This window comes from Apus apus, chromosome 8, assembly GCF_020740795.1.
Source record: "Apus apus isolate bApuApu2 chromosome 8, bApuApu2.pri.cur, whole genome shotgun sequence".
Classification (NCBI taxonomy): domain Eukaryota; kingdom Metazoa; phylum Chordata; class Aves; order Apodiformes; family Apodidae; genus Apus; species Apus apus.
In genome coordinates, this window is record NC_067289.1 from 22,837,029 (window position 1) to 22,862,919 (window position 25,891).

Sequence of the window (25,891 nt, forward strand, 5' to 3'; positions counted from 1 at the left end):
TTTCAATATTTTAGAGATAAACTGTAGAACTAGGTATGTGCTGTAGTCTCCACAGAGACATCAGCTGTGCAGTGATACTGTTGAACACATCTTGAACAGTGTATTCAGAAATTCCTCCCCAAGATGCTTTCAGTGAAGGCTTCAAAGTTTCGTACATTGTATGAATAAGAAATGTTATTCAGGTCTCAAACCAATTGCTTTGACATAAAGATTCACAGAAATTGCCTTTTCAGAATCATTTTTTGCCATTCACTCATCCTCTCCATCTGCAGTCATACTACAGCTGCTTGCACTGCACAGCCCTACATCCAGATGCAAGCCTTGGTTCACCCCATACTACAAACAGGGTAGCACTGCTCCCTGCTGAAGAACTGAATCCTGTTTCTCTGAAAGGCTGATGGGAACACGTGGCACACTGTGCTGAAACAGCCAAGATGCTTATATTGCCTAAATTAACTTGTATATCTGCACACAACATGATGCAATGCAGACAGAACATTAGCAACATAGAATGAGTCAAGAAGCCACAGGTTTTACCTACAAGAACCAAACAAGTTGTGTGAAAGTAAGTAATTTAACTGGCAGTGTCCCTAAGATTTGCATACTTTCACATAAGTAATGTTGTGAAACCACTGCTTTCCCTTTCAGGTTTGATTATAATCCCTAAAAATTACGTTCCTAAAAATCTTCCTCTAACTCTAGAGGTAAAGCCAAGCTTATTTTGCAGATGAAAATCAAGATTAACAGTTAACTGGAATTGCTTTAAGATTCAGGTGCCCAAGCCAGGATTGTATGTTAGCATCTCTCAGCCTGTGCAGAACTCACTGAGGTGTGCTTCAGCATGCCCAGGCCATCAAACAGCATGCCAAGGAGCCTACTGATTAATAACCCATGGACACAACAAGGCTGCTTCCACTGTTGTTCAGGCATTGCCACCTCTAAGACAAAAAACACCACAGTAAAAGACGATTAAAAGGCCTCACCATTTTTTAAGCTGTCGAAACCCAAGGAATGTCGAATTTCTTTCAAAGTGGTCCCATGGGCTCCAAGCTCTACCATTCCCATGGCTATTGCAATACTCAGAGGAGAGAAAAGAATATTCTCATCTTCTCTTGCAGCTCGCAGCTGATTGTAAATATTCACAGAAAGCTCAGCAATGGTTTCATGAGGAAAATTCGTCTTGAAGGCTTTGCTTTGCAAAACAAGCAAAGACAACAGTCCAAGGAAATACATGTCTTGAGATTTAGAGATCTGCAAGAGAATTTTAGAGAAAATAAGTTAGCCTTGTTTAAGCATTAAAAGATTCAAATCAAGAGAAAAAGAAGAGTCAACTTTTAGTCTTAAATCTGTGTGGAAAAAAGCTAGTTATGGAGTTCAATACACAATTCAGTTATTTGGAGGAGAATTATAATGTTTAAGCAGAAGTAATGTTCTACTTAAAAAAACACAACAAACTCTACTTCATTATATGATTTTATGCTTTTGAAATTCAGCAATAGACTACCAAATGTGGCTTCTACAGAAGAAGACCCAAAGACATAATAAGGCCTTTCCAACTTTCACATTTTCATTTTTCTGTCATTGATAAGCAATGCTGATGTGGAATTAGTAGGTATTTCTGTACTTTTTCACCAAGGAGACCTAGAAATCCACATTGGGGTTTTTTTTGACCTTCCAGTAAGCTGCAACTTACTCATCTAAGTTACTCTAAGCTCCAAACTGGTAAAACTATTAAAAGTACTGTAAAAAAGCTTGCTGACACTGGTGGCAAAAGTATTGTACCATATTCCTTAGTTGCAAAACACACGGCTAGGAGCCAAAACCTCTTTGAAATAAAAATAAAACTTGCCCTAGTTACCAAATGAAATCCCTTTTGTTAGTAAATAATGGAGAACTGTTGGGTAGTTATGCTAGCTAAGAGACAACACCTTCTCAGAGATCTTAAGAGGATAAAGTTGTTGTACACATCAGCGAGATAGTTTCAACAGGGGAAAGAAGAAAGTATACTAAATAGAAAAAGGGGTTGGCACTAATGTTTTTCATTAATCCATCTACCAAGCTTAGCTAATATGCTTCATCAAGCAACAGTTCTCACTCTATCCCGGTTTGGCTCATCACACAACTACTGATACTAATAACATTCTAGCTCCTCAAGCTGTGTACTTATGTCTTCATCCTTCCATTTTTTCCTTTGAACTTTATCCTCCCTTGGCATCTGACCCACTACTGCCAAGCGTCTTGGGTCAGAAACATCACATCAGAGCTTGGATTTCGGTTCCTTCTTTTTGTCACTTTGAGTATCTAACTAATCACACAGCAAAGATTCCTGCAGCAGTAGGTTGGACAGTACAAGACTAAGTTTCAGTGCAGAACGTTTACATGCTATGCCAGTCTGCAGGGCTCATCAGCATGGGACAAATTTGTGTGAATGTGCTATCCTACTGCTCGACTGAAGCCAATTTGCGTGCAGCCAGCCCAAGTACCTCTGCCCTTATGCTTCCCAGCTCTCCTGTCTCTGCAGTTACCGTGAGTTTCTATATAACTGACACAGAGACCCTTCATAAGCTTCATACAACATTCATATTATGTAGTTCACCTTTAAAGGACTATGTAGCATTATCTAATTAACTCGCACAACACTGAATGATACATAATTTAAGCATTATTACTCACATTTTATAGCTGAGAAAATATAAAAGGCAACAGGGTACACATACGTGCCTTGGCAGCAACCAGTGCAGTCACTAGTAAAGATTGCTCTTGTCCCCTAGCTGCAGGTCAGCCTTTTATTTATTTTTCACTGAGAAAATTAAATAGGTGAGCAGTGCAGCAATCATAGGTGCTTCAGAGGAAAAGGACAGGCTCTTGGTGTGGCACAGCAGCTAGAGTCTTGTTTCTCCCCAGCCCCATATCTCCTTTCTGATGATTGCTTCCATATTTCTATGAAATATGCCCCTTGTCTCAATTTCTAATAAGCTCTCCTCTATGCTGGCATCACTTCATCTCTCTCAACTACTTGATCAATCTTTCTCTGATTCTTAGCAAGATATACGAAATCTCTGCCAAAGACCCTCTCTTTAAGAATGGCACAGAATCAACCTAAAGCATGAGCCTCATACCGTGCTTCTTGACTACACTTCTAGAACTACTGCTGTCCAATGGAAAACACTTCAGTCTGAGCCATAACCATCACTGTTATTTCACAATCTTTTTACTGTTCAAAACATTATCTAGATAACACTAACTTGATCAATTACTACTTTTCTTTACAGCAGTGTTTTTTTCTTCATCCTCTCAGTGTATTAATTATTGACTTTAAGACATTAAAGTTTCTGTTACAGAAAATAACTGGATTTCTCCATTTTCTTTTTGATCTTGGGCATTCTAGATTTGTTTATTTAAAAACAAACAACAAAACCACAAAGAGCTCACATCTCTCCCAAAATTACAGAATGTAAGACTTAATTCAGCACACTGCTGTGACAGACTGAGCTCAGGTTTTAGTTGCACAAAATGAGAATGGCTTATAAACTTACATCACTCAGGAGATCTGTAGTGGTGTCAAAAACAGTATGCAAAAAAAAACAGATAAGCAGAAGCTGATGTTTCTTTTGTTGAGGATGAGTTCTAAACATCATTGCAGCTTTCACACTGGCCTGCAAACTTGAGGAATCGTTCATCCTAATCTAAACCAACAAGTTGTGTTTCTCAAAGCAGATGCAATTATACAGATAGCCATACTTTCCCCCCTGTATCATGAATTGCTTGAGCTCACTCTGAGAGCTGACAAGATTGCAACAGACATAAGATAATCTTCAATTTTAAAAAAGGAAATTTCCCCAACCTTTTAGTTACACAGGCAGCTATTCAGCACTCCATCACTGATCCTCGTAATACATGCTATTGTCAGACAGGCTTAAATAATTGGAGGAGGGAGGAAGAGGATAGATTTACACATCTTAATAAAGTGCTTAACATATAGGTTAGAATATTTGAATGCTAGTAAATTGGACAGAAAATAGAATAACTACATAGATGGGAACAAGATTTATACTCAAAAGAACTTACAAAACAAAGCACCACACTCAACCTTAGTTTTTAAATACATGTTTAAATCCTACTGATGGAGATGCAAGAGGTTAAGCTGTGCAGAACTGAACTTTCCAGTAGGAATGAACTAAAGCTAAACAATTTAGATTTTCTTCCACATAACTGTTAGTCTAGAGAGGTTTTCTAACACAGTTCACAGTGAAGTTTCCCATTCACACATCCAGGGAGAAGGAAGAGAGCTAGGGAGGCAGGAATGAGCACCTAAATATATAGGCTAAGGAAGCAACCAGCTTTTCAGATATTTGCAAAAATACAACTCTCTCACAATGTATGCAAATAGGAGTACAACATAAGGGAATATGTTTTAAAGCAACTGAAGGTCTGGTGGAGATAGTGGGGAGAAGGCTGTAAAACAGAACAGATCAAGCCTAGCCTGCCAATTTGAAAGTGGCCTAATCTTATCCATCTAATCTCAGATGTCTGGGGTAAATTCTTCTGTTCAATTATTCTTGCACTTCTGGTCCAAGCATATACCGTTTTACTGACAACTGAGAATCCACCTCTTAATTATCATTCTAAGCATAACAGTTACTGCTTCTCTGATTCTTCCTCACTTTAGGCTACATTACTTTTGGTACTTCATGCAGCAGGTCTTGATCCAACAACTGAGCCCTTACTATGGTGCAGCATGTTCCCAGCATCTCTCTTCAGTAAGAGTCAAGGGCACCCTGTTTTGTTTCTGCAGCAGTACAGAGAGCATTTTTTATTTGACTCTTAATTGTATCCTATTCACAAACATAATTTTAAGTGAAGGAAATGAAGCTGAACATTATGTAATATACATCCAAGGTAGTTAAACAATTCCCATGAGAATCATCAAACTTTTAAATCATTCTTTTAGACTCTTATTCATAGTCATCCGCAGTACAGTCTGTCATTGCTGTTCTGCATGAAAGAAATTTAGTTAAATAATACTGCATCAGCTGAAAAGGAGTCAAAGTCCACATGAATAATGTTTAAAAAGTCAAGAACCATCAGTTTCAAATGTTACTACAAGCATTTTGCATTTCTTGGCTACCCACATGAACGTAAAAAAGCTGTTAAGATTTCTTAATTTGAATTTCTCATTTGAGGGTCATTCTCAGACAACCTAAGTTCTGTTTTGTTTTTTCTTACTTGATGCATGAATACGAACCACTCTCCTACCAGGCAATCAAATCAATAAATACTCTCCTCGTAAGAGCCTCTTCTCACAAAACAACTGTGTATCACAAACCACTGCTAGCTACAGAGCTTTGTCAAAATATTATGGTTTTGCTTGATACTGTCCTCAGGGGGGAAAAAAAAAAAACAAACAAAATATTGACCAATGCAGTATCACTTAAAAAACCTGAGAAACACCTGAACTTTCTACCACAAGCCATTACTGCAGTCACACCCTTAACTTACTTGGCAGCTTTTGCCACAACTTCAATGGAAATAAGCATCTCTAACATACATACACATCTTGATTTGGATACCAGCTGTACTCAGTTTGACATTCCTTTTTAATTCTTCTGGTGTTTCTGTTTCTGGGTACAGAGACATGCCTATTTTGTCTGGGGGCTTCTTTTGCCTTTGGACACTGCTCTATATAGAATTTAAGAGTTTCTTGGAGACAACTTAAATAAAAGGCACCCCTCTTTGACTGTTTCTTATTTTTTGTCACTGCCCCCCCACATTACTTAAAATAATAATAAAAAAAAAGAGATACCAGATATACGTTGTTCAGTAGGTACTTGCATTGAGGTCATAACTAGTTCAACTCCCAGGAAACTTCTTAATTCAAAACTTCAGACTCCTGTGAAGATTCCTTCAGTCCTGAAATTCAGCCTAGCACATTTCCACAGCAGGTCACAACCAGCTCAGTCTAAGGGCAGCATTCCTGTTCGTTTGCCCTGTGACCAGCACAGATGTACTCGTGTATATGGGCAGAAGGCGCACCACTACTGATAATGTTTGAAGAAAAACACTTAGACTAGAACACAGGGCTGATTAACTATAGCTCTTGGCTTTCAACAAGCATAAGGCTGGAATGACTAAGAGGAAGTAGAACAACATCACCCCCTCACACCCACAAACTCTGAACTATTCAGCTCATTACATATGCTTTCAACAAAATGCAAAAGGGGCCAGCGTCCCCTGTAAGCCAAGATACTTTGGGGGATATCATATCAACTGAGTTCATAATCAAGAAGTATCAAGAATTTTGAAACAGCAAGAATCAGACTTAATGTAGGAAGGTGCAAAAAATTCAGTAAAGGGTTGAGTTCTAGTACCTTGCATATGCCAGACAGGTTGAAAAAAGTGGTTATAATTTCCTTGTCTCTTACACCTTTACAGGCTGTGGGTTATATAAAGAAAATCATTTATGGCTTTAAAACCCTACAAAATAAAACTGTGATACATTGCCTTAGCTCCTCAGCACACAGAGACTAAACTAAGATTAGTTGCCTTAAAGATCACTCTTGGCTTCAAGTAAGCTAAACATCAAAAGTGTGGGAAGCACAAACAAGAAAAACTGCTGATTCCTTCTGATCAAGGTTCAAAAGAAAAGCCTGTGGAGAAAAGCAAGTGAAGTAACAGGAAACAGGACTGATTTCATTCTCTCCTGTAAAGAAGAGCATCTGCAGGAACAGACAGAAGTCTGGCAGAAAATTTAATAAAGCAAGATACTAATCCACTTAGGGAGCAAACCCTGCTGGTCAGAGGCAAAAATCCACTCCCTACCTATCTAGGTAGGAGCTGGGTACCTCCTCCTACCCCTCAAACCCTGACACAGATTAATGTGACAGATTAATTATTAAAGGATAGGCAAGTTTGGTGAAATTCAGCCACTACCACTTTGCTAGTTAGTAAACATGACAATTGCCACAGGCACCTTTGCTCTAGATGATTTCTTGTTGGCAATCTTCTCAAACAGTATCAAAGAGGGAGGGACTGCGTAACTAATAATAATCACGTAGAAAAATCAGGACAACTTTCCCTGCAAAAAGAAACCAGTGAACACCAGTTGAGCAGGAGATGCACTGAGCAGTTAACAAGATCATCAGCAGCTCACCAGGCCCAGGCGGTGGTTGTCATGGCTACCCTGAAAGCTCTGCAAAGGAGGAACAGATCAGTGAGGAAGAGCTCCCAGGCTGGTTTAGGCTTGCCTCAGGCATGCTGCCCTGCAACAACAGGGGAATGTCCCTGCCCACTGCCACCAATCTCAAGATTCTTTCAAATCCACTCAATCAGTTTGTACTGCAGAAGCATGTTTCTTCAGTCTTTTCTGCTTTGTCCAGGAATCCAAACTTTCAGATCTTTATTTATTTAAAGATTGGGCAAAAATTGCATCTCCAGCCAGCATTACTGGAGCAAAAGTATTCCCACACCTGGATCATTGTGGGTTTACTTCTAGAAAATCCCACAGAAGTACTGTGGCACTTCCTCCCATCAGTTCTTACTTTGTTCATTGTCCTTTTCCTGCCAATCACTCAGGCACTCTGTCCCTCCAGCACATGGACTGACAGTGTTCCGTGAAACAAACCTGTAACCTGAGTTGACTTAATCAGAAAAATAAACTTTTACATAACAAGTGAAAACAGGCACCCGGGGGACAGCAGGGCAAAGGCTAACCACTGCAATCAAGCTTTCAAATGGGAAATCTACATCCTACCAACTGCTTACACAACCCACTAGGGCATGCTTATACCTGGAGCTGAGATACAGGGCAGCCAGCCTGAAGGTGACAGGAAGTAAATGAAAGCACAATTCTCGGAGCAACAGATATGCAATTCATGAGGTATTATTGCCTATAGCCAGAAGAATTCACCCAAGGAAATGGGAGAATAACTAGATGTCCATAAAATGTTTTACATTGCAGCCATCATGGACAGTGCAAGCAGTAGATTAAGGTACCTACAAAGTACCATGGTTATTAGAAGTAGCTTTGTTCCCAGAAGAGGTGACAAAAATAGGAAATCATACATGCCCTCTTGATACCAGCCAAGAACATAAATGCTAGCTATGATGTGCATTACATTTAGCTAGCAAGTCAACTCCTTCATATTATTTACATTTTCTGTGTTACAAGAAGTTTATCCCTAAAAAATGTTTATCCTTAGCTTATGTGAGCATATGACCTTGTCAAACAGAGATTCTACAGACGCATCTAGAATCATTAAGTTTGTTTGAATCTCTTTGTTTCAGAGATGTGCAGTGATATCCATATTTCAATCTGCACAAACATTGGTAATGAAGTTACAGGATTTTATAATCGTGTCAATTATGGAGTCACTGCCTTCTAGAGCAGGAAACCTTGAGGTTAATTTCATTAGAAAGTAGCATAATAACAATGTATCAAATACTGGGATATTTAAAGTGCTAGTATAGCCTGACTGAGACAAAGTAGAGTCCCTCTATAGTAAGTATTTGGACCAATCTAAACCTTGCTCTCCAACACACAGCAAGGCATGCTCCTTAGGATTCTTTATTTCTATTTTTCAACTGACTCCATAACACTAGTAGCATCTAGAAAACCTAAAAGGAAAATGCTACACTGAAAACTTTAATATTGACACTTTCTACCGTTAAATCCCAAATGTTTTTAAACTTTCATAGAGCTTGGCACTGAGTCACTAACCTGCTGAGGCAATTATGCAAGCCAAAATAGTCTTAATTGAGCTTCCTCAAGTATAATCCCTCAGCTCCAATTAAAAAATAAGAATAGATGATTAGAAGCCATGTCCAAAATACTTAAATTTGAATAGCCTAAAGCAAACATTTAAATCTATGTCTAGACAATTAAGAAAAGGTGGTCTTATTCCAGAAACTACTACTATAAGGCCTGCAATTGTGAGGATCCATATACAATGTCTCTGTTTCTTCTGCCTAGAAGAAACAACTTCAGAAACTGTTTGGCAGGGTGCTTTTATTTGTGACAGCTACAAGTGTCCGACAAAGTAAAAGCTGTAAGGAAACACAAAACAAAGCAGCACTGAGGGGAAAGTTTGAAGTATTAGAGAATCTGGGGATTCTAAAGGCTCAGAATTGGGACTATGCATGTGACCCTTCTGAGAAAGTCAAAGCTCCAAGGCTCTCTCTCTCTCTCTCTCCAAGATGGAATATGACTTTGGATCTGCTTTCAACAGAACAAAAGGAGGGAAGACTAACCATCAAGTCCCACAGACACAGCTTAATCAGGCATAGATTGATTTTTTAGAAATATATATTATATTTCTGTTTCAGTGATGGTTGCCAGTCCCATGCACGTACATCTTGTGGTGAAGATGTTGACCCTCAATTCACTATTGCCAAGAGCAGAACTGCTGAAAGAATCAAGTGTTTCATTTCAGAGGCATCGGTTATGCTTGTTTTATTATTACAGAGCTTTCTGTGTACACTACTTGACTAACACGTTAAAACTTAATACACCATTAAAACAGTGACTGGATCTCAACTCCTTTTTTGTTTTACATTTTGCAGTATGCATGAAATGGGGGGCATAATCTTCTATTCTGAAGTAAAATGGCTAGATTTCCCACAAGAAGACACAATCACAAAGTTCCATGCAGGTGCCTCAAAGTTTCCTTACTGGAGACCTGAGAGCCTGGTAGTGGGAACCTCCTCTTAGGACTGATTTCACTATGGAAGGAGTGACAAAGTCTAGACACAAGAGGTGCAGTTGGTCTTAGCCAGAGGCTCTAAAGAACCAATTTTTACTTTTGGAATTTTTTTTTTCTTTTAAATGAAAAGGCTAATGTAGGACTCCAGTCACAGCGCAAGCATCTAGGGAAGATACCTCAAATGAGACAGTAGCATTATTTTTTCTTCCTCAGATTTCCTTAGGATGGATTGGGAAAGGAAGGAAGAGGAAAAGTGTGATTTGACTCTGTAGTAATAATTTTCTATCAGAAGCTGCAGAGATGGCACACTACAATCAGTTATTTTAGGTACAAGAACAACTTCTTGCCTGCTCCTGCATGTACTGCAAGTTCTCTTACTTACAATAAGTTAGATTTCTGTTATTTTACTGTGAAATTCAGTTGATTAGCAAGCTCCCAGAAGAAAGCTCCCAACTACAATTTAATTAAAAGGGCAATAGCTAAGCTTCACCACATGCAACTGCCAGATGCAATCACTGCAGTTTAAGCCTAAAGGCAGTGTTACTGCATGTACTGGAGCATAGTTTTATAAGTGATGAAAGCTGTCATTTATGTCACAGACATTGCTGGAATGCATTATGATATTACAGTTTCAGCAGAACCAAAAAACATTAATAATACATTTTGTGAAAGCATTTATAGCAAGTGAGTTTGGAACAGTGTCTCGAGTGTCATACACTTTTTCTTGCAAGACCATACTTATGTATAAAGTCACTTGAGATATGTTAGGCTATATACCTTGCCTAGCATTCTATGAACTCTCATGGCCAATTTTAAGCCTTCCAAAGCTGGAGGACTGAAGGACACAACTAATTAGGGATAAACAAAAACAGAAGAGCAGCCCTTCACTATTCAGTGATTCACACGAACAGGGAACAGTTAAAAGTACTTTAAAATCACGCCTCTTTGGAGAAGATCTGCTGCATGCATTTCAAAAGCCCACCAACCAACATGGGAAATCTTTTTAATGTCATTAACAAAATGCAATTAAGAGGGATAGTCTTGAAATCAAAATAATTAAATAGATGGTATATATTAGCTGTGAAACTGTTTCAAAAGCTCAAAGCAGAAGCTAATTCTTCAAAACATTGTTCAGCTTCCTTCAAATGGACTACAGAAGAAAAGAGATCAGACTATGGATGTATTTATGTCAAGAAGATGAAGAAAATTAATTAAAATGTATCACGATTTCAGAAAAGTAATCCATCATTTCATAAACTGAATGCAAGTATGACATACAAAGCAGCTTGCTTTCTTACAAAACAATACTGTCTTCCAACTTGCAATCAACATTGGGCTCCATTTACGTTTAATGTCACTATTGCCAGAAGTGTTATTATTCACTTATGTTAATACTACTTATATCAGAATCAGTTTCTTACAGCACAGTAATACGTTATACAGATTGCTCTAAGAAAAAAAAAACAAAAGCAACTAACCCTAGCATTAAGGTAGATGTTATATCCTGATTAATTACAAAGAGCAATTAATTATTACAACGATTGTTCCTTATAATGCACAGCCATTATTTCTCTAACACTTCCAGCTTCATACTCCTTTTCCACACAGAAGGTGCAAGACTGCAGCAGCCGCAGCCACTGCTGAGCTCCCAGCCAGCTACAATTATTCTCAGAAGCAACTGCATGTATCAGACCAACTGCCATGACAGCCACAGACCTGACAGCCAGCAACAGAACAGCACTGAACACTGGCCCACAGTAACTGGAGCACAGCAGCATGCCAGCAGAGCTCCCCCAGCCACCCCGGCAGCCCTGGCAGCAGCTGTGCTGGCAGCTGCTCGGGAGCCAGCCCAGGGACCCTGCTGGCAGAGGTGGCCAGGCCTTTGCCATCCAGTTAATAGAGCTGTCCTGGCACAGCAGCTGAAGCTGCACGGCACTTATGAAAGACTGTTTTAAAAAACAGTTGAAAGAGCTGTTTTGGAGAGTGTGCTGAGCCTGAACAACAGAGCAACAGTTGAAACAAAAATCCAAATTAAAACAGCCTGTAAAGTTGGTCGTGTGCAAACTTTGGAGACAAAAGAATGAAAAAGAAGAGTCAGTCTGAGGGAGTTTACTTCTGAACCGGCAAAATGGAGTCAATTTCATCAAAATCAGTAATACTGGGAGAAAAACTTAGCTCTACTATGTTAGCTTCACCACTCCAAATATTTCTCTAAAATAACAGTATAACATCTGTTATATTTTTTCTAAACTACAGAATAATATGGATGCAAAATTCAGCCAGTAGTAAGATTTGTGATTCTCTGTTCCACACAGTGGAAAACTCCAAACAAGGCATATGGTAAGAATTTCTTTTTGATGTGAAGGATGCTGATCTCTAGTCTTCCTAAAGGAGTGAGAAGCCTGGGAACACCACATGGAGAAGAAAATTAAACTTCCTCCTCCTGCCCTAAGGCAATTCCAATTCTTGCCTCTTAGGATTCAGCACCATTGCTATCTGCTCTGCTAGTAGTTTTCATATATTTTCATTTCTCTCTGATCTCTATGATTTCCTCAACCCCAGAACTCCAATATTACATTGCTTCCACCTGAGAGCAGCTCTGCAAATGTCTAAAAAAAGCAACCAGTGCCTCAGCCCAATTATAGGCACCAAAACACAGACAACTGATCAACCCACACACATACTATCTGGACAGGAGAAAGAATCAGCTAGCATGCCATAAAGGACAGAATTGCCACTAAAATCCTCATTTTTTTTCTCCATATGATCATTCAAGTGCTTCCTCCCTCTTGCTTCTTCATAAGCATCTATGAACTTAACAGCTTAAGAGATAAAAAAAAAAGAGCAGTAGCCTTATACTGCTAACTGGGTGAGCTGGAAGGGTATGAAGACAAGAAGCAAATTCAATGCTATGCCTGTGGTACTGAAATTGTTTAGAGAGTGTATCAGGAACACCAACAGTTTCAAGGGATAAATGGGAAAGCTGGAAATGGAAAGAGAAAGGCAGAAGGAACAAAACAATCCCTGCTGTGCAGGTATCTCACCTACAACAGAAGATTGTGGCAAAAACCAAAGACATATCACTTCTTCAGTAGGAGGCAAAAAAACCCCAAAGATTCATTTTACTTGGAGGGTGGGGTGTGGGGGAAGAATAAAATATTCACATATTTGTTCTAATAGTTTTGCTTATCCTGGCCTTGGAGACCCATAGCTGTCGATACCCCCCTCTTGGCTCACCATGGAGAAAATAGCTCAGTTCAGAGTCCAGTATTCAAGCTGTGCCTGGGAGGTGGAATCTGGCCTTGAAGTGCACTTCTGCAGCTCACTGTTCAAGCCTCATTGCTTTGTGTTCATGAGAACTGATGCTGTTCCAAGTATCCTCTCGATGATGAGCCATTTAAACAACACATGTAGGGAGCCGAATTTGTCTTAATCTTGCTCATTCTCCCACACAGAGAAGTTTGTATCTGATTCTAAATGCAAAAGCAGTTCACATGAACAAGAGCAATCACGAAGCACTGAAGAAACAGTCCACCTCTGTAGTTTGCTGGCTCACATCTCTGTGCAATCTCTCATTAACACATTAATGGCATTTTTCAAAGAAGGGGTTTGGGTTTTCTTGGTTGGTTGGGTTTGGGGTTTTGTGAGTTTGTTTTTGCAGGGTTGTTTATTTTTATATATTTTAGCATCATTCCAAACCTCCAGTTTCTTACAGATATTATTCAAGTAATTTCCAACACCCAGAATGAAAACTGAGGGTTGAAAAATCATTTTCTCCCCCTCCCAAAAGTAGACTACCTGTTTTCCAGCAAGTCTTAAGTGTTTCCTCTAGGATTTCCTACGGCAAGTTCTTTTTAATTTTACTTTTTGTTAGAGAGACTATACTAGTACTCCCTTTTTCTTTTTATAAGCTCCGATTCATGTGCATCTAATATTTAAATTGGTGGGTAATATACAGATTCTGATAAAACAAATAGGTTAATCTTTTTAATTAGCACAGCTTTGAAAACTAAATAGACTAACCTGAATTCTTGTGCCTGTACATAAGATCCTAATTTTCAAGCTTTCCACAGGTCATCTGATTATTATGTCTAAATTAGGTTGTTAAATAGGCAAGGCAAGCTGGACCTCAAAGCAAGGAATTTAGACCCAGCTTGTGCTGACCAGTTCCATTAATATAGCCACAGCAGAAAAGACACTTTAATTTTCAATCAATATAGCTCAGCAGCAAACTCATTTGCCAACAAAAAAACAGAATCCATTGCCTCATGCAGACTTCCTGGAGTTGGTGCAGCTGTATGCAAAGTGTCGCCCAAAGCATGCACATTTATTTAGTTATTCACCAAAGAACAGTTATACTGTTGGATCCAAGTACACCCCAATATGTAAATGGACAACAGCTCATCTCTAATCCCACCAAGAACCTGATAACCCTTGAAGAAACACAGAGATCAACTGTACATCCTGTGAAAGCGAGATGGTGTCCCTCAGCCACCTCTGTCTCATCATCAGATAAAGTTTATCACTGCAATCATAGAGAGAAAGCTGCTATGGTGCTAGAATTTAAATGGGAAACATTAGCTGGATAATTTCATACAGTAAGTAAAGTTCTTTTTGAGTTTTTTTCTTCTTTGTTCAAAGTCAAAGGCAGAAGATAAGGCTCTCTGAGCAAAGAACAATGCTCAAAGATTTGTCATTTTAAGCAGTAAACTGCTGGTGTATGGGCAAAAGCAGCTCAACTGTATCAAGTGTCCAATCCCGTTTGACATTTACTGGCATGGATTTCTGCATGACTTAAAAAGCAAACAGTAACCAGCTGAAACATCAGCTTCCTGCCTGTTTTCATAAAAAGATACAGAGAAACCAACTGCAGCAAACATCAAACCTCAAATGGGATACATCTTTTCTATCTCCCAGTCTGCAGTAACTGAGCCTATTAATAATAATGGCATGAAAATTCACTGCACTTTTTCCCCCTCAATGGTAAATTAGAAATCTAGATTTTAAGCAATTCAGTTTTCACTGTATATAGAATTGCAATATTTGCATGCTTACTGTGCCTAATAAATGCAATAATGATGTCAAACATGACCACATACTTGCCTAGCTAAGACTTCAATTTATGTCTCTATATAGTCAGAAATTAATAGCTTACTATTTGTTTTCCCATGATTCACAGAGTTTTGGGAATTGTTACAATGTGCTAGGAGGGCCAATGATAGGCCTAGTAAAATAATATATTATCTCAGTACAACAAGACTTGAAAACACTTACCATAGCTGTAATTATAACCCTGAATGGCCACAGCTGATCCCTAACCTCAAACACTGCACACCCTCCCATTCAGTGAATCTGCATTAGGAAAAAAAAATCTTTACTATGGCCTTATTAAACAAATATTTCCTTGTTCTTGTTTTAAAGGTTCTACTCGTTTAACCTGTTTATATAGAGTCAGACCATAGTGTTACCAAATTAGAACACTAACTACCTCAGAGTCTTTAAGTTGTTCAGATTCCTGTAGGTCTTATCACTGTCTTTTTGACAAATGGTTCCAGGAAGGGAACTGAAACCATATTCATCTGCTACTTGACAGCAGCAACTCATGGCTCCTTCTAACAACTGCTGAGTTACTTTAGTCAGAAATGCACACTAGAATTTTTTCCCTGTAACATCCTGCTCAAACTGTGGATGTCTCACTGTGTTTGGTTTATGGTATTGCTAAAGAGTTGTCAGAGTTTGAGCTGGTTACTGTGAAATAAAAGCTTATAGTCCTAAGCAGTGCCTTTCAAAAAGCAAAAGCTTTTTCTATGTCTAAATGATTTTCTCTGAAGCCTGTGACACCAGACCAGTTAAGAATTCTTTAAGAATAAGGTGTTTACTTTTTAATTGGACTAAGGATGATGTCACCTCACGTAGCCAAGTATGAATGTAATGTGGACTTAAAAAGCTCAAATTTTGCCAGTTTGGGGATGTCTCATTTCAGTCTCTTTTTTTTACACCAATTGTGGAGAGAGAAGAAAAATTTAAAAAAAAATAATAATTAAAATAACATTCTAGTTGTGTGCACATAGTGGATGGGACAAGAAAACCCTCAAACCATAGTAAACACACATCAGGCTGGACTTATAATAACATTTTGCTGGCAAAGGCAATGAAGCTCTGGTTGCCTGGTGAGGTCTCCAGATCTAGACCCCTTTAACAAGGTCAGACAAGTACACCAGGACTCACGAGATAGTCACCTGTGACTTGGGAAAGTAGGTGAACTAGAGGAGTGAGTTTCAAAATTCCTCATTCTTCATCTTCCATGATCAAGAAACACACTCATACAGAATATCCATGTATACACACACAGATGTATATACATGTGTATGTCCTCACAAATATACATTCTACTGCCTCATTTTAGTTACCAAACACATGACAAGTATTTAAGAAATTTCCTCTATGGAACAGAAAACATCACAGTACTACATACTTCTACTCTAAGATCCACTGAAGTAAATTGAAATACTTTAATTCTACCATGTTTTGCATATATGAAACCTGCATGCACAAATTGAAAAAAACCCTCAGTAAGTTCATAACATTTTAGTTTGTAATGAAAAATGTGAATTTTATTTGAGGAGGAGTACATAACCTTTCTGCACCTGCAAGACAACGTAGAGTTGGAAGTCTCAAGCTGAAGACAAACATCTTTAGCTGCTGATACAAGAGGAATTTATTTAGAGATGGAGTAGACATTTTGTTTTCAAATAAAATACTGACAATAAAAAAGTTGAAACTACTTTGATCTGTAGTAATACAAAAACCATTGCCATCAGCAATTGCATGGGCAATCTGATGCCTTTGTTAAAAGTCACTGATATTCCACTTCTGAAGTGCTAATGAAATACCACCCAGCTGTCAGCTCCCATTCACACCTGACCTAGCTGCACCTTTCTTGTTTTGAAGATAAACAAAACAATTGTTAATTGGTATGTATCATCCTAGACTAGCAAGCTCTAATTTTTCAATTATGAGTTAAAGCAAAGAGGTTCCTAAAAAGGAAATGGAATTGGTAACTTTTCTTGCCATACAGACATGATGGCTACAGTAAAATTTAACATATAAAATGAACTTCAAGAATTGTGAGCTAAATTATCTTCAGGGGTAAGTCTTCCAACAAAATAAACGTATCATCAGCCTTCGACATGCTTAGTTTGATGCAGAAATATTCTATCTCAGGTAATCATCTCACCAGCTAATCTCTTGCAATACAGGAATACAGAAAGGTTTAAAGACAAAATTACCCAGTATTACTGCTTGCAATCCCTGTTTGCATTACCAGATAGAATAATGTCTTGATTTTTGAAAGGCATTTTTACTACTACTGCTAATATCACTATGCCAGGCCTTTTTGCTAGAAACTTCCAGAACTTAAACAGTGGTTCATCCAGTATATGTACACAAAATTAGCCCAAGGTTAAGTATTACAGTTTTTACAGTTTTTCAGAGTAACAATATTCAGATTTACTCATAACAATTAAAAGATCAGATTCCCAGAGAAACAGTTAATTTTAGGTGAACCTGTTTCAGATACTACAGCCCAACAACCACGTAGGCCTAAAGATATTCTAAAACAAATTTAAAAATGTACCAACAAGAAAAATAAGTGATTTCCCTAAGCATTTCCATAGCTTGCATAAAGACATCAATTACCACAGCTTGTCTTCTAAATTAATGATTCACAGCGATGGATTTTTCATGCAAGTCAGCCAGCTGAACATTACACTTTGACTCTGGGGAGAAAGTATAGTATGTCTTAATTAAGAATATTTTGTATAAGACAGAATACAGTCAGAAGAAATACATTTCTCTAGTCAGCCAGGTAAAATGTAAGAAAATAAAACTAGTTGCAATTTAAATTGGAAAAAAACTTAAGTAGTCTCCATAATTCATATATAAAGTGAACTAGAACGAGCATGTTCCCCCAGATAAGCTCTGTAAAGTGGCTGCAAGTTTCTGTTTTGTTGAATGAACCAATTTGAGATCTACTCCAGTTAGGCATGAAAGAAGATGGAAATTTCACATTAATATCCTGCTTCCTGTCATATACGCAGCCTTGCAAGACTTCAGTGATGCCACAATTTCTTCTTTTAAAAGGATATCAAGTATTTTCACAGCCTTGACTGAAATTCAACTCAACGTTGAATTGTTCTATGAGTGAATGATAATGATCTCAAATATTTTCTAAATGAATGCTGTATTCTAATGGTTTTCTTGAACACAACACATAAATATCATCTAAGTCTTGATGATATTTGTTACTTTGATCAGGTCAGTGCAAAATACCTCTACAACTCAAACAGCATGTAGCATTTCTAACTGTTCACTTTCAAAGTGTTATTTGATCATTGTATTGAAAGATTTACAAAATAAAAATGAAGTCTGTGATAGATGTTACCATTTATCCGTGCAGTATGTAAAATGAATGTTCTAATATCTCTAAAAATCTATAACAAGCTGTTCAAGAATAGCAAGGACCACCATGCCTGATGAATTATATGACCACCTAGTTGCTTACACAGCTTATATGCAATACAATAAGGTTGTTAAAAGCATTAATCACATTCAAATAGACCTCTGCTTTTAAACAAACTAATACCCAGATGCCTCACACTCTTTACTGAATGTTATTTTATGAGTAGCAAGAGTTTGTTTTCCTATAATACTGGATTAAAGCAGGTTAAGTATAGATTACATGACTCGTCCACTGCCAAAGAATCTAAAAAGAAGTAAACTTTTTTCCTTTTTTCCTTTAAAAATATCTTATCCTTTGGTGTTACCTTCTCTGAGTTCCCAATAAAATATTAGAGCCTTTGAAAACAAAAATTAAATTTGCCCTGGCTCTCGGTGCTTCAGCAATATTTCTGGGGATTCTTCTAAAGTCCTACAATTTCTAAGAAATTACATAGTAACTCAAATATAGGATAGTTACATAAATAAGGATTAGGAAAGGATGATGAATATAAATTAAATTAGCCTCTACTAATCCTGAAATGACAAAGAGTAGGAACATATTATCATACATCTGCTTCCACAGAGCTTTCACTACAGGTAAAGAGGATACCCTAATTTAACATATCTCCTTATAACAATTCTTATATGCAGATTTGAATTTATGTTGCTTTCCTCTCCTTCCAAATACAAGATATCCTAGTGTTCCTATTGAGAAATATGCTCACATCACTTCAAAAATTAATTTTCATTATCACTGAGTGAAAGCTTGTCCTCTTCAAGCTAAAGGTTTTTTTGCTGTCACTTCACCTATGAAGATCCAGTATCAGTTATAACCAATTCACAAGTGTGCTATTTTGACATGGCATGTACATTTTCCTCCCTCATACATGTATATGAAAAATTACCAATGGGATTTTTTCTGTTCACACATATTATTCCCTCAAAATGAATCATCTTACAGTCATTTGTTTCTTTCTCACTTTCATGGATATATTCTCTATACACCCTGTTGCTCTATTTCCCCTGTAATTAGACATGTCTGGTTGTTAGTTTTTCTGATATTTGTTTTTCTTGGTATGTCCTTGTAGATCTAATATCCTTCCTTCTTTAGTATTTCCACACATGCATGGTAGGGAGAACAGATGGAAACTGCCAGCTACAGATAATGCCAAGTAGCGTCTGTGCAAGTGGAGACTCCAAAATCTCCAAAATCCACATGGGTTTTGTGTTACCATGACATTTTCTATGCTTCAGAGATGCTGGGAAGGACTAATCAAAGGTACTCCCCTACAGGAAACTGAGAATAAGCATGAGTGTAGCATGCGGTGACCACACAGGTGACACTGAACTGAGCAGCTGCATTCAGACATGCAGGGCATGTGGGGCTTCAGAACCTGTCCCCAGGAAGGAGAAGGAGAACACTTACAGCTACAAAGCAGCACAAAGATTGTTTCATGTTGCTTAATCCTAGCAGGTATATCTTTCTATTAAGAATGTTATCTCATGTCTTGCTGAATTCCCAATAGGTATTTAGAGATGCTCTTTAAACACCCTGAGTTTGTCAGATGAGGGGCAGGGGAAACATGGGAAGAAGTTATTCTCTTGTCTCTGGCTTAAAAAAAATCGTAATAAAGCAGCCCATGTCTGAACAAGTTCATACAGGGGTGGGATATTTCACAGACCACTTGTTCTCTGTTTCAACTGGTAGTAATAAAACTGCCCCTGCTTACTCTAAAAAGAAAGTCACAGCTAGTAGTCCTCACAGTTCTGCTTCCCTGCAATGGCATTTTCAGGTGGCTGAAGTAAGGGAGCAGGGAATGCTCCTTAGAGATTAAAAGAAGCCAAGATTTACATGCACACACTGCAGAAGAAGAGAACACCACAGTCAAAGCAGAGAGAGATCTCTACAGTTAGGCCTGGGCACTGAGGAAGACTGATAAAATAAGCAAGCAGATGAAGAGGAAGGCCCAGTTCTGATGCAGAGGAACAAATTAAGGCAAAGGTAAAACATTCCTCTGGACTTTTATTAGTACCAGTTACAGACCACACATAATCCCTATCATCCCTCTGATACTTAAATCAACATTACTGCAGGATGAAAATGAGATGAGAGCATCCAAAGTTCAAAATGAGTGTTGAACCGAAAGGGTTCAGCTCTCCATCTCCTATGTTTACAGCAGATGCTAGATGGCTGTTCTTTTCAACACCTTGCCTTACTTCTCTTAAGAGGAGATTCTCAGACACTGCTGTCCTCTTCCTCCCACCTCCTCAGTTCAGACCTCTACTAATAACTTCTCTGGCTAGACAGAGTGGGAGAACAGATGTGTTTGTGAGTTCTGTGACTGGACTAATCACAGCCAGTCACAGGACACGGCAAAAATAAGAAGGTCCATAGCACATGCTGTCATAAGACAACTTGTTATTTTTCACACTAGACCATGGAGGTGTAGTAGACACATTAAGCATTAAACTAAAAGTCCCTTCTGTCATCTTCAACTCAAACATCAGCTCTGTCCAATATTATCTGAACCTTTATTTAGAAGCGAGGAGTCAGTTTCATTTTTTCACTTTTTAAAAATAACAAAAACACCTGCTGCCTATAACATGACTGTGAATAAACTATGTTACTTTATTAAGGAGGATTTTATTCACCATATGTAAGTGCACATGCTTTTAAAGACAAAACAGAATTACTACAGTATTTTAAAAGTCCATATCCAATTTAATAAGAGACTAGTTTATTCTTCTCTAGTACTTGTAAGAATCATTAGACATCTTCCAACTCCTACTAATTACTTCAGCTTTGGCAGACATTACTGTTTCCTCCTCCTGCTTTTTTTAATAAATCTGAAATTAACAAGGCAATAAACTGACATATTTACTGTAAAAATAACTTGGCTTCCCTCTCTTTTTCCTCCCACTTCTCATATTTCTCTTTGCAGATTCACCTACAGGCTTTACATATAGTTAGAGCAATTTGGGAAGGGACCTGGGCATCTCTCCTCTACATCAACAGGATCTCAAGTCAAAAACCCAATGTTACAGTAAGCTGTTTGTGCTGTCTTAGGCTTTGATTAATATCTTTAAATAGCTCAGAAACTAGAGCAAACACTCTTTTTTTGGAAAAAAATATCTCCAAGAAAGAAAACATGAGTTGCTTCAGTGAACTCAAATTGCTACATGAAGTACATAATCATTAAATGCTCCAAGAATTCCTTTAATTTAGATGTGAAAAAGAAAAGCATTTGAAAAGATGCAGTTTTACTGTACCAATTAAAAAATGCCTTAAATCTTTAAAATTACTTTCTTTCTAACTACAATTTACATAACTGAGATGTATGGGGAAAACTGGGGCATCAAACATTTCCTCAGACATAGAAACAGTTATTGAAAAATGATGTTTTGCTGTACTGACAAGGAAGGAGGCAATCTCCAGTGGCTAAGTGATTGTGAGAGGTTGAGACAGGCTGGCTTTGACAAAATCTCCATGCTCCTAACATTACCTTAACATGCCCGGGTCAGTTAAAACAAAAAAAAATCATGCTGAAAAATTGGTGTCCAAGCTTTCCAGTTTACTCCAAACTTCTACAGGAGAATCAAGGGCTGGAATAGTATCACTGTTCAGAAAGTACCAGATGCAGAGTGCAGCTAGGGAGCAAGTGCTTGGGCATATTATCTTGCTGCAAAGGCAATAAAGTGTTTACTTTCCCGTTGTGTCTGAGCAAAGTTCTCAGAATTCAGTCAGAATTCCAAAAAGCAAAACAAAGCCATAAATGTCTTGTTTAAAGAACTTAGAAAGGAAATTACAGTTCTCTTTTCTCCGATGAGGAAGTCTCCCAAACTCACTGTGCATATATATACACATACAGATGACAAAAACAGAGGAAGACAGAGAAGCACAGGAACTTGTGTCCTTCTGAGGTCTGGAGAGATCACTCCTACCTAACCAGTGCTTGTTTTTGTACATTTAAGAAATCCCACCAGACACATGGTACAGTTTCAGTTCTGAAAGGATTGATTGTTCTAGAGAAAGGCAATTGCCCATTAGCCCCAACAAGTCATCACAGGTCTAGATTTGTCACCTATACACAACAGATCAGAAATAATTTGAATTATTAAGCAATTATTTGGTTACCTGTAAGATTGCAGAGCAGAAGTACATAAGTAGAAAGGTATCTTCGGATTAATAGGGCAGCTATTTGGTTAAAACTGAATACAACTACATTGTTTCAACTACCTTCTTTTATACGACATACTAGTTGTCATTATTGATTCTTCCTGAATAGCCTCAAGATCTGAAAATATATTTCTCAAGAATGATTATAACTCAACTAAAAAAAAAAATCCTATACAACACAGGAGGTCCAATCTTATTAACTCGAAAGCCAGACACATCCTTAAACCATTAGCTTGTATCAAGAAGAAATTTTCTCTTTTCCCATCTCCTAGCTACAGCTGCTTTGCAATGACTCTAAAAGACCAAAAAGGATGCGGATAACTCATGCAGCTTTTATCACATTAGCCACAGTCTGCAGTTTTCATAATCATTAGCTGTGAAGTATATTAAACAAAGCAGAACACGCCCTTACGGTTGATACTTTAATCACACCGCATAAGAACAGTTCTTTATCATACATACTCCATTAAGGCCACCAAATGAGATGCTATTCACAACTACCAAAGCAGAAGCAGGCAGAGCAGAGTGCTGCCATCACACAGCCAAGCTGTGACTGCTACACCAGGAGGGTTCATGCTTCTAAACGCAGTCACCAGACAGCTCCCAACATGTACCTCTGATTTTTGCTGGGCTGAGGGGTCAACAACCAGCAGGATGTGTGCACATGTGCAAGACTAATAACATTATTTTGAACACACAGCATAAAGAAAATAGCCTAGAGACTGGGTAAAAGACAGATTTACTCTGTATTAATTGATATCTAGCCTATGTTTCACAAAGAGAGAATAATGTGTTGCCTACACAGAACACCGATCATCAGAAATTATTTCAGAAGATACTAATCCACTCCAAATATGTGTCTTCATGGTTGATAAGCAAGCAAAATGCAAATTTTAAAATCTGAGAAAAACCCATATGTTAGTTGAAAAGGACTTTAAAGAGCTAAGAGTAGCTACATTTTGATGCAAAGAGTCCTACCAGTGCTAACCCCTCTCCACTGCTACAAACTAGAAGCTGAATTAAACCACACAAACATGAAATTTACATCTACAGAATAAATCTCAAAGGAGTTACTACAACAAAGTAGTGTTCCTACAACTATGTTAGGCTACACATGATCATATATATGCACATTCTTCCATCTGAGAGGAACAGAGGTAACAAAAGAGACAAGTCTTACAAAGGAACACGAAGCACACTGGAAGCGAGTCACTCAACAGCTCCCAGCATTAATCCCAGGCCATTTCTGGAATCAACTTGAGCCAGCAGTGTTGTAGCTAAGGCATTCAGTAGGCCAACAGACACACAGGATATTCTGTGGTTTTAATAATGAGTATCAAAGTAGATGAGTGACAACTTCATGAATACTTTCGCATACGTGTGAACAAATCACTTGCTGAAAATGGTAGATGGGAAGAGAAAGTCAGAGTAAATATTAAAATCCAAACTCAATCTCAAACTTGACTTGAGAATGTGAATACATAGAATAGACAGTCTCACAAAAATAAGTTTTAGAACTCATGACTGCATTTAATAGCAAATTTAACATAGCCACAACCCTTCACCTTGCATTATACCTTAAGCTGCCCTGTGTAATTCTGTTGACAACCCACACCTTAAAGAAAAAGCCAACCACTGTTCCTCCTATCTCCTTCCCTGGTAATTATTCCTCATCACACTCAACCAAGCCACAACAATTCTGAAAAATACAGTGGACATACAAAAGGAAAGTATTAATCTGATCTAAGAATTCACTGCTTAAAAACAACAAGCAATTCGAAAGGTATCACAAAATTGATGGAGGAGAATAACATACTCTCTTTTAAGATTTAACACCCATAGGACTTTACTTTAAAACCTACTAATTTCATTGAAATGATAAAATACCTCAGATATGCATTTGACTTAATCTATGCTACGACATTTCAGTCACCTAGGAATAGCATAATTTTCCTCTAGAATAAGGTACCAATGACATCAAAAATGAAGACACAAGAATTGGGGAATCAGAGATAGCAGGTGACTAATGATACATATTTCATACACACTGTGTAAGCTTTAATGGCTCTTTAATACCAAGATGTGTGGAGTATTTGATATATGAGAGATCATACATCAATCTGATTAAAACACACCAAGGTGTTGCCAGGAGGAGAAAATGGACTACACAAAGTCTAACAATCCAGATGCCTTTTTTCCAACCCCCTCCCCAGTGCTCTTGCTTACCTATGTGTAAGCGACAAGGACCAGGAACACACATAAATACATGCACATGATCTGTTCCCACAGACAGAATCAAAGTCTTCCCGCTTTGCCATCTCACTGCTGCCAGAAATTACAGCCTATGTTCGAAAATTTTCATCCTTTCCCCATTAATTCACCTGCTCCCATTGCATCCCCTGCGTCTTTTTTAACACCGCTGATGCTCATCAGTGGTTTTTAAAAGGCAAGTTTTCATAGCGAGGCATCAGAAACGCAGATATAAATCCAAACCCGAGCGCTTCCACAACCGGTAATTTTAAATGTAACTTAACACTTGAGATCTTAAAGCTTTCCCGTAACGCGATTACCTCGACAAACAACACCTAAGTCTACTGAAGTTTTTTAAAAGCCAAAAGACGAAGTGTTCCGTACGAGCAGACCCAGCCGCCGGCACAGCCCCGCACCAGCCGGCACGGCCCCGCACCAGCCGGCACGGCCCCGCACCACCCGCCACGGCCCCGCACCACCCGCCACGGCCCCGCACCACCCGCCACGGCCCCGCACGCCACAGGAGCCCCTCAGAACGGGGCTTCAGCAGCACCGCTGCCCAGTCCCGAGCGGCCGGAGAAGCCACAGACCCGCAGGGCACGGCACGTCCTTCGGCACCGACGGGACGTTCGCAACTCCCGCCGCCACAGGTACCACAGGTACCACAGGTACCAACTCGGAAGCGAAGCGCTGCCGCGGCGCAGAGGGCGGCGAGCGGGGCTGAGCGCGGCGGGAGCGGTTCCCGCCGCAGGTGGAGAGAGAGACAAAGACGAACGCACCTGCGGGGCCCGGCGCTGAGCCCCGCTCCTCCCCGCAGCTCCCCGGGCGGGCGGCGCCGGCAGCTCCGCTCCCCTGCCCGCCAAAGCGGGACAGGCACCGGGCTCCCCGGGCTCCCCGGGCTCCCCCCCCGCCCCGCCCCGCCCCGCTCCCCTCAGGCGGTAACGGATCTCGCGGCGCGAGCCCGGGGCGTGCCGCCAGCCCCCGGACACGAGCCCAGCGACACGAGCCGGAGCCGCCACCCAGCGCCTGCCCCCCCAGCGCGGCCAGGGCGGAAAGGGCGCGGCGCTCACCGGCAGTGCCGGTCCTGGTGCCGGTCCCGGTCCCGGTGCCGGTGCCGCTGCCCCCGCCTCGCTGCCCGCCGCTCCGCCGCGGCTCTGCCCCCCCCGCCCGCGCGCGCGCGGGTACCTCCCCGCCCGGCCCCGCCCCCGCCGCCCGCCCCGCGCGCCGGTTGGGCCGCCAGGCTTCCTGCTGCCCCGCCCAGCTCCGC

General features: G+C 39.5%; 1 protein-coding gene across 2 annotated transcripts in view; it reads right to left on the reverse strand.

Annotated features, from left to right (window-relative positions):
* SERPINI1 (serpin family I member 1) overlaps nucleotides 1-25,769 on the reverse strand; it is a 45,153-nt gene extending 19,384 nt beyond the window's left edge. The window contains exons 1-2 of one of the 2 annotated variants that reach the window (XM_051626040.1): nucleotides 25,695-25,769; nucleotides 984-1,251 (exon numbers count right to left, since the gene is read on the reverse strand). In XM_051626040.1, coding sequence (XP_051482000.1) covers nucleotides 984-1,233 — 250 coding nt within the window. In that variant the 5' untranslated portion in view covers nucleotides 1,234-1,251; nucleotides 25,695-25,769. Of the gene's footprint in view, nucleotides 1-983; nucleotides 1,252-25,403; nucleotides 25,502-25,694 lie in introns of those variants that run through there. The other variant, XM_051626041.1, reaches the window with a different exon arrangement.
* Between the last annotated feature and the right edge of the window lie 122 nt (nucleotides 25,770-25,891).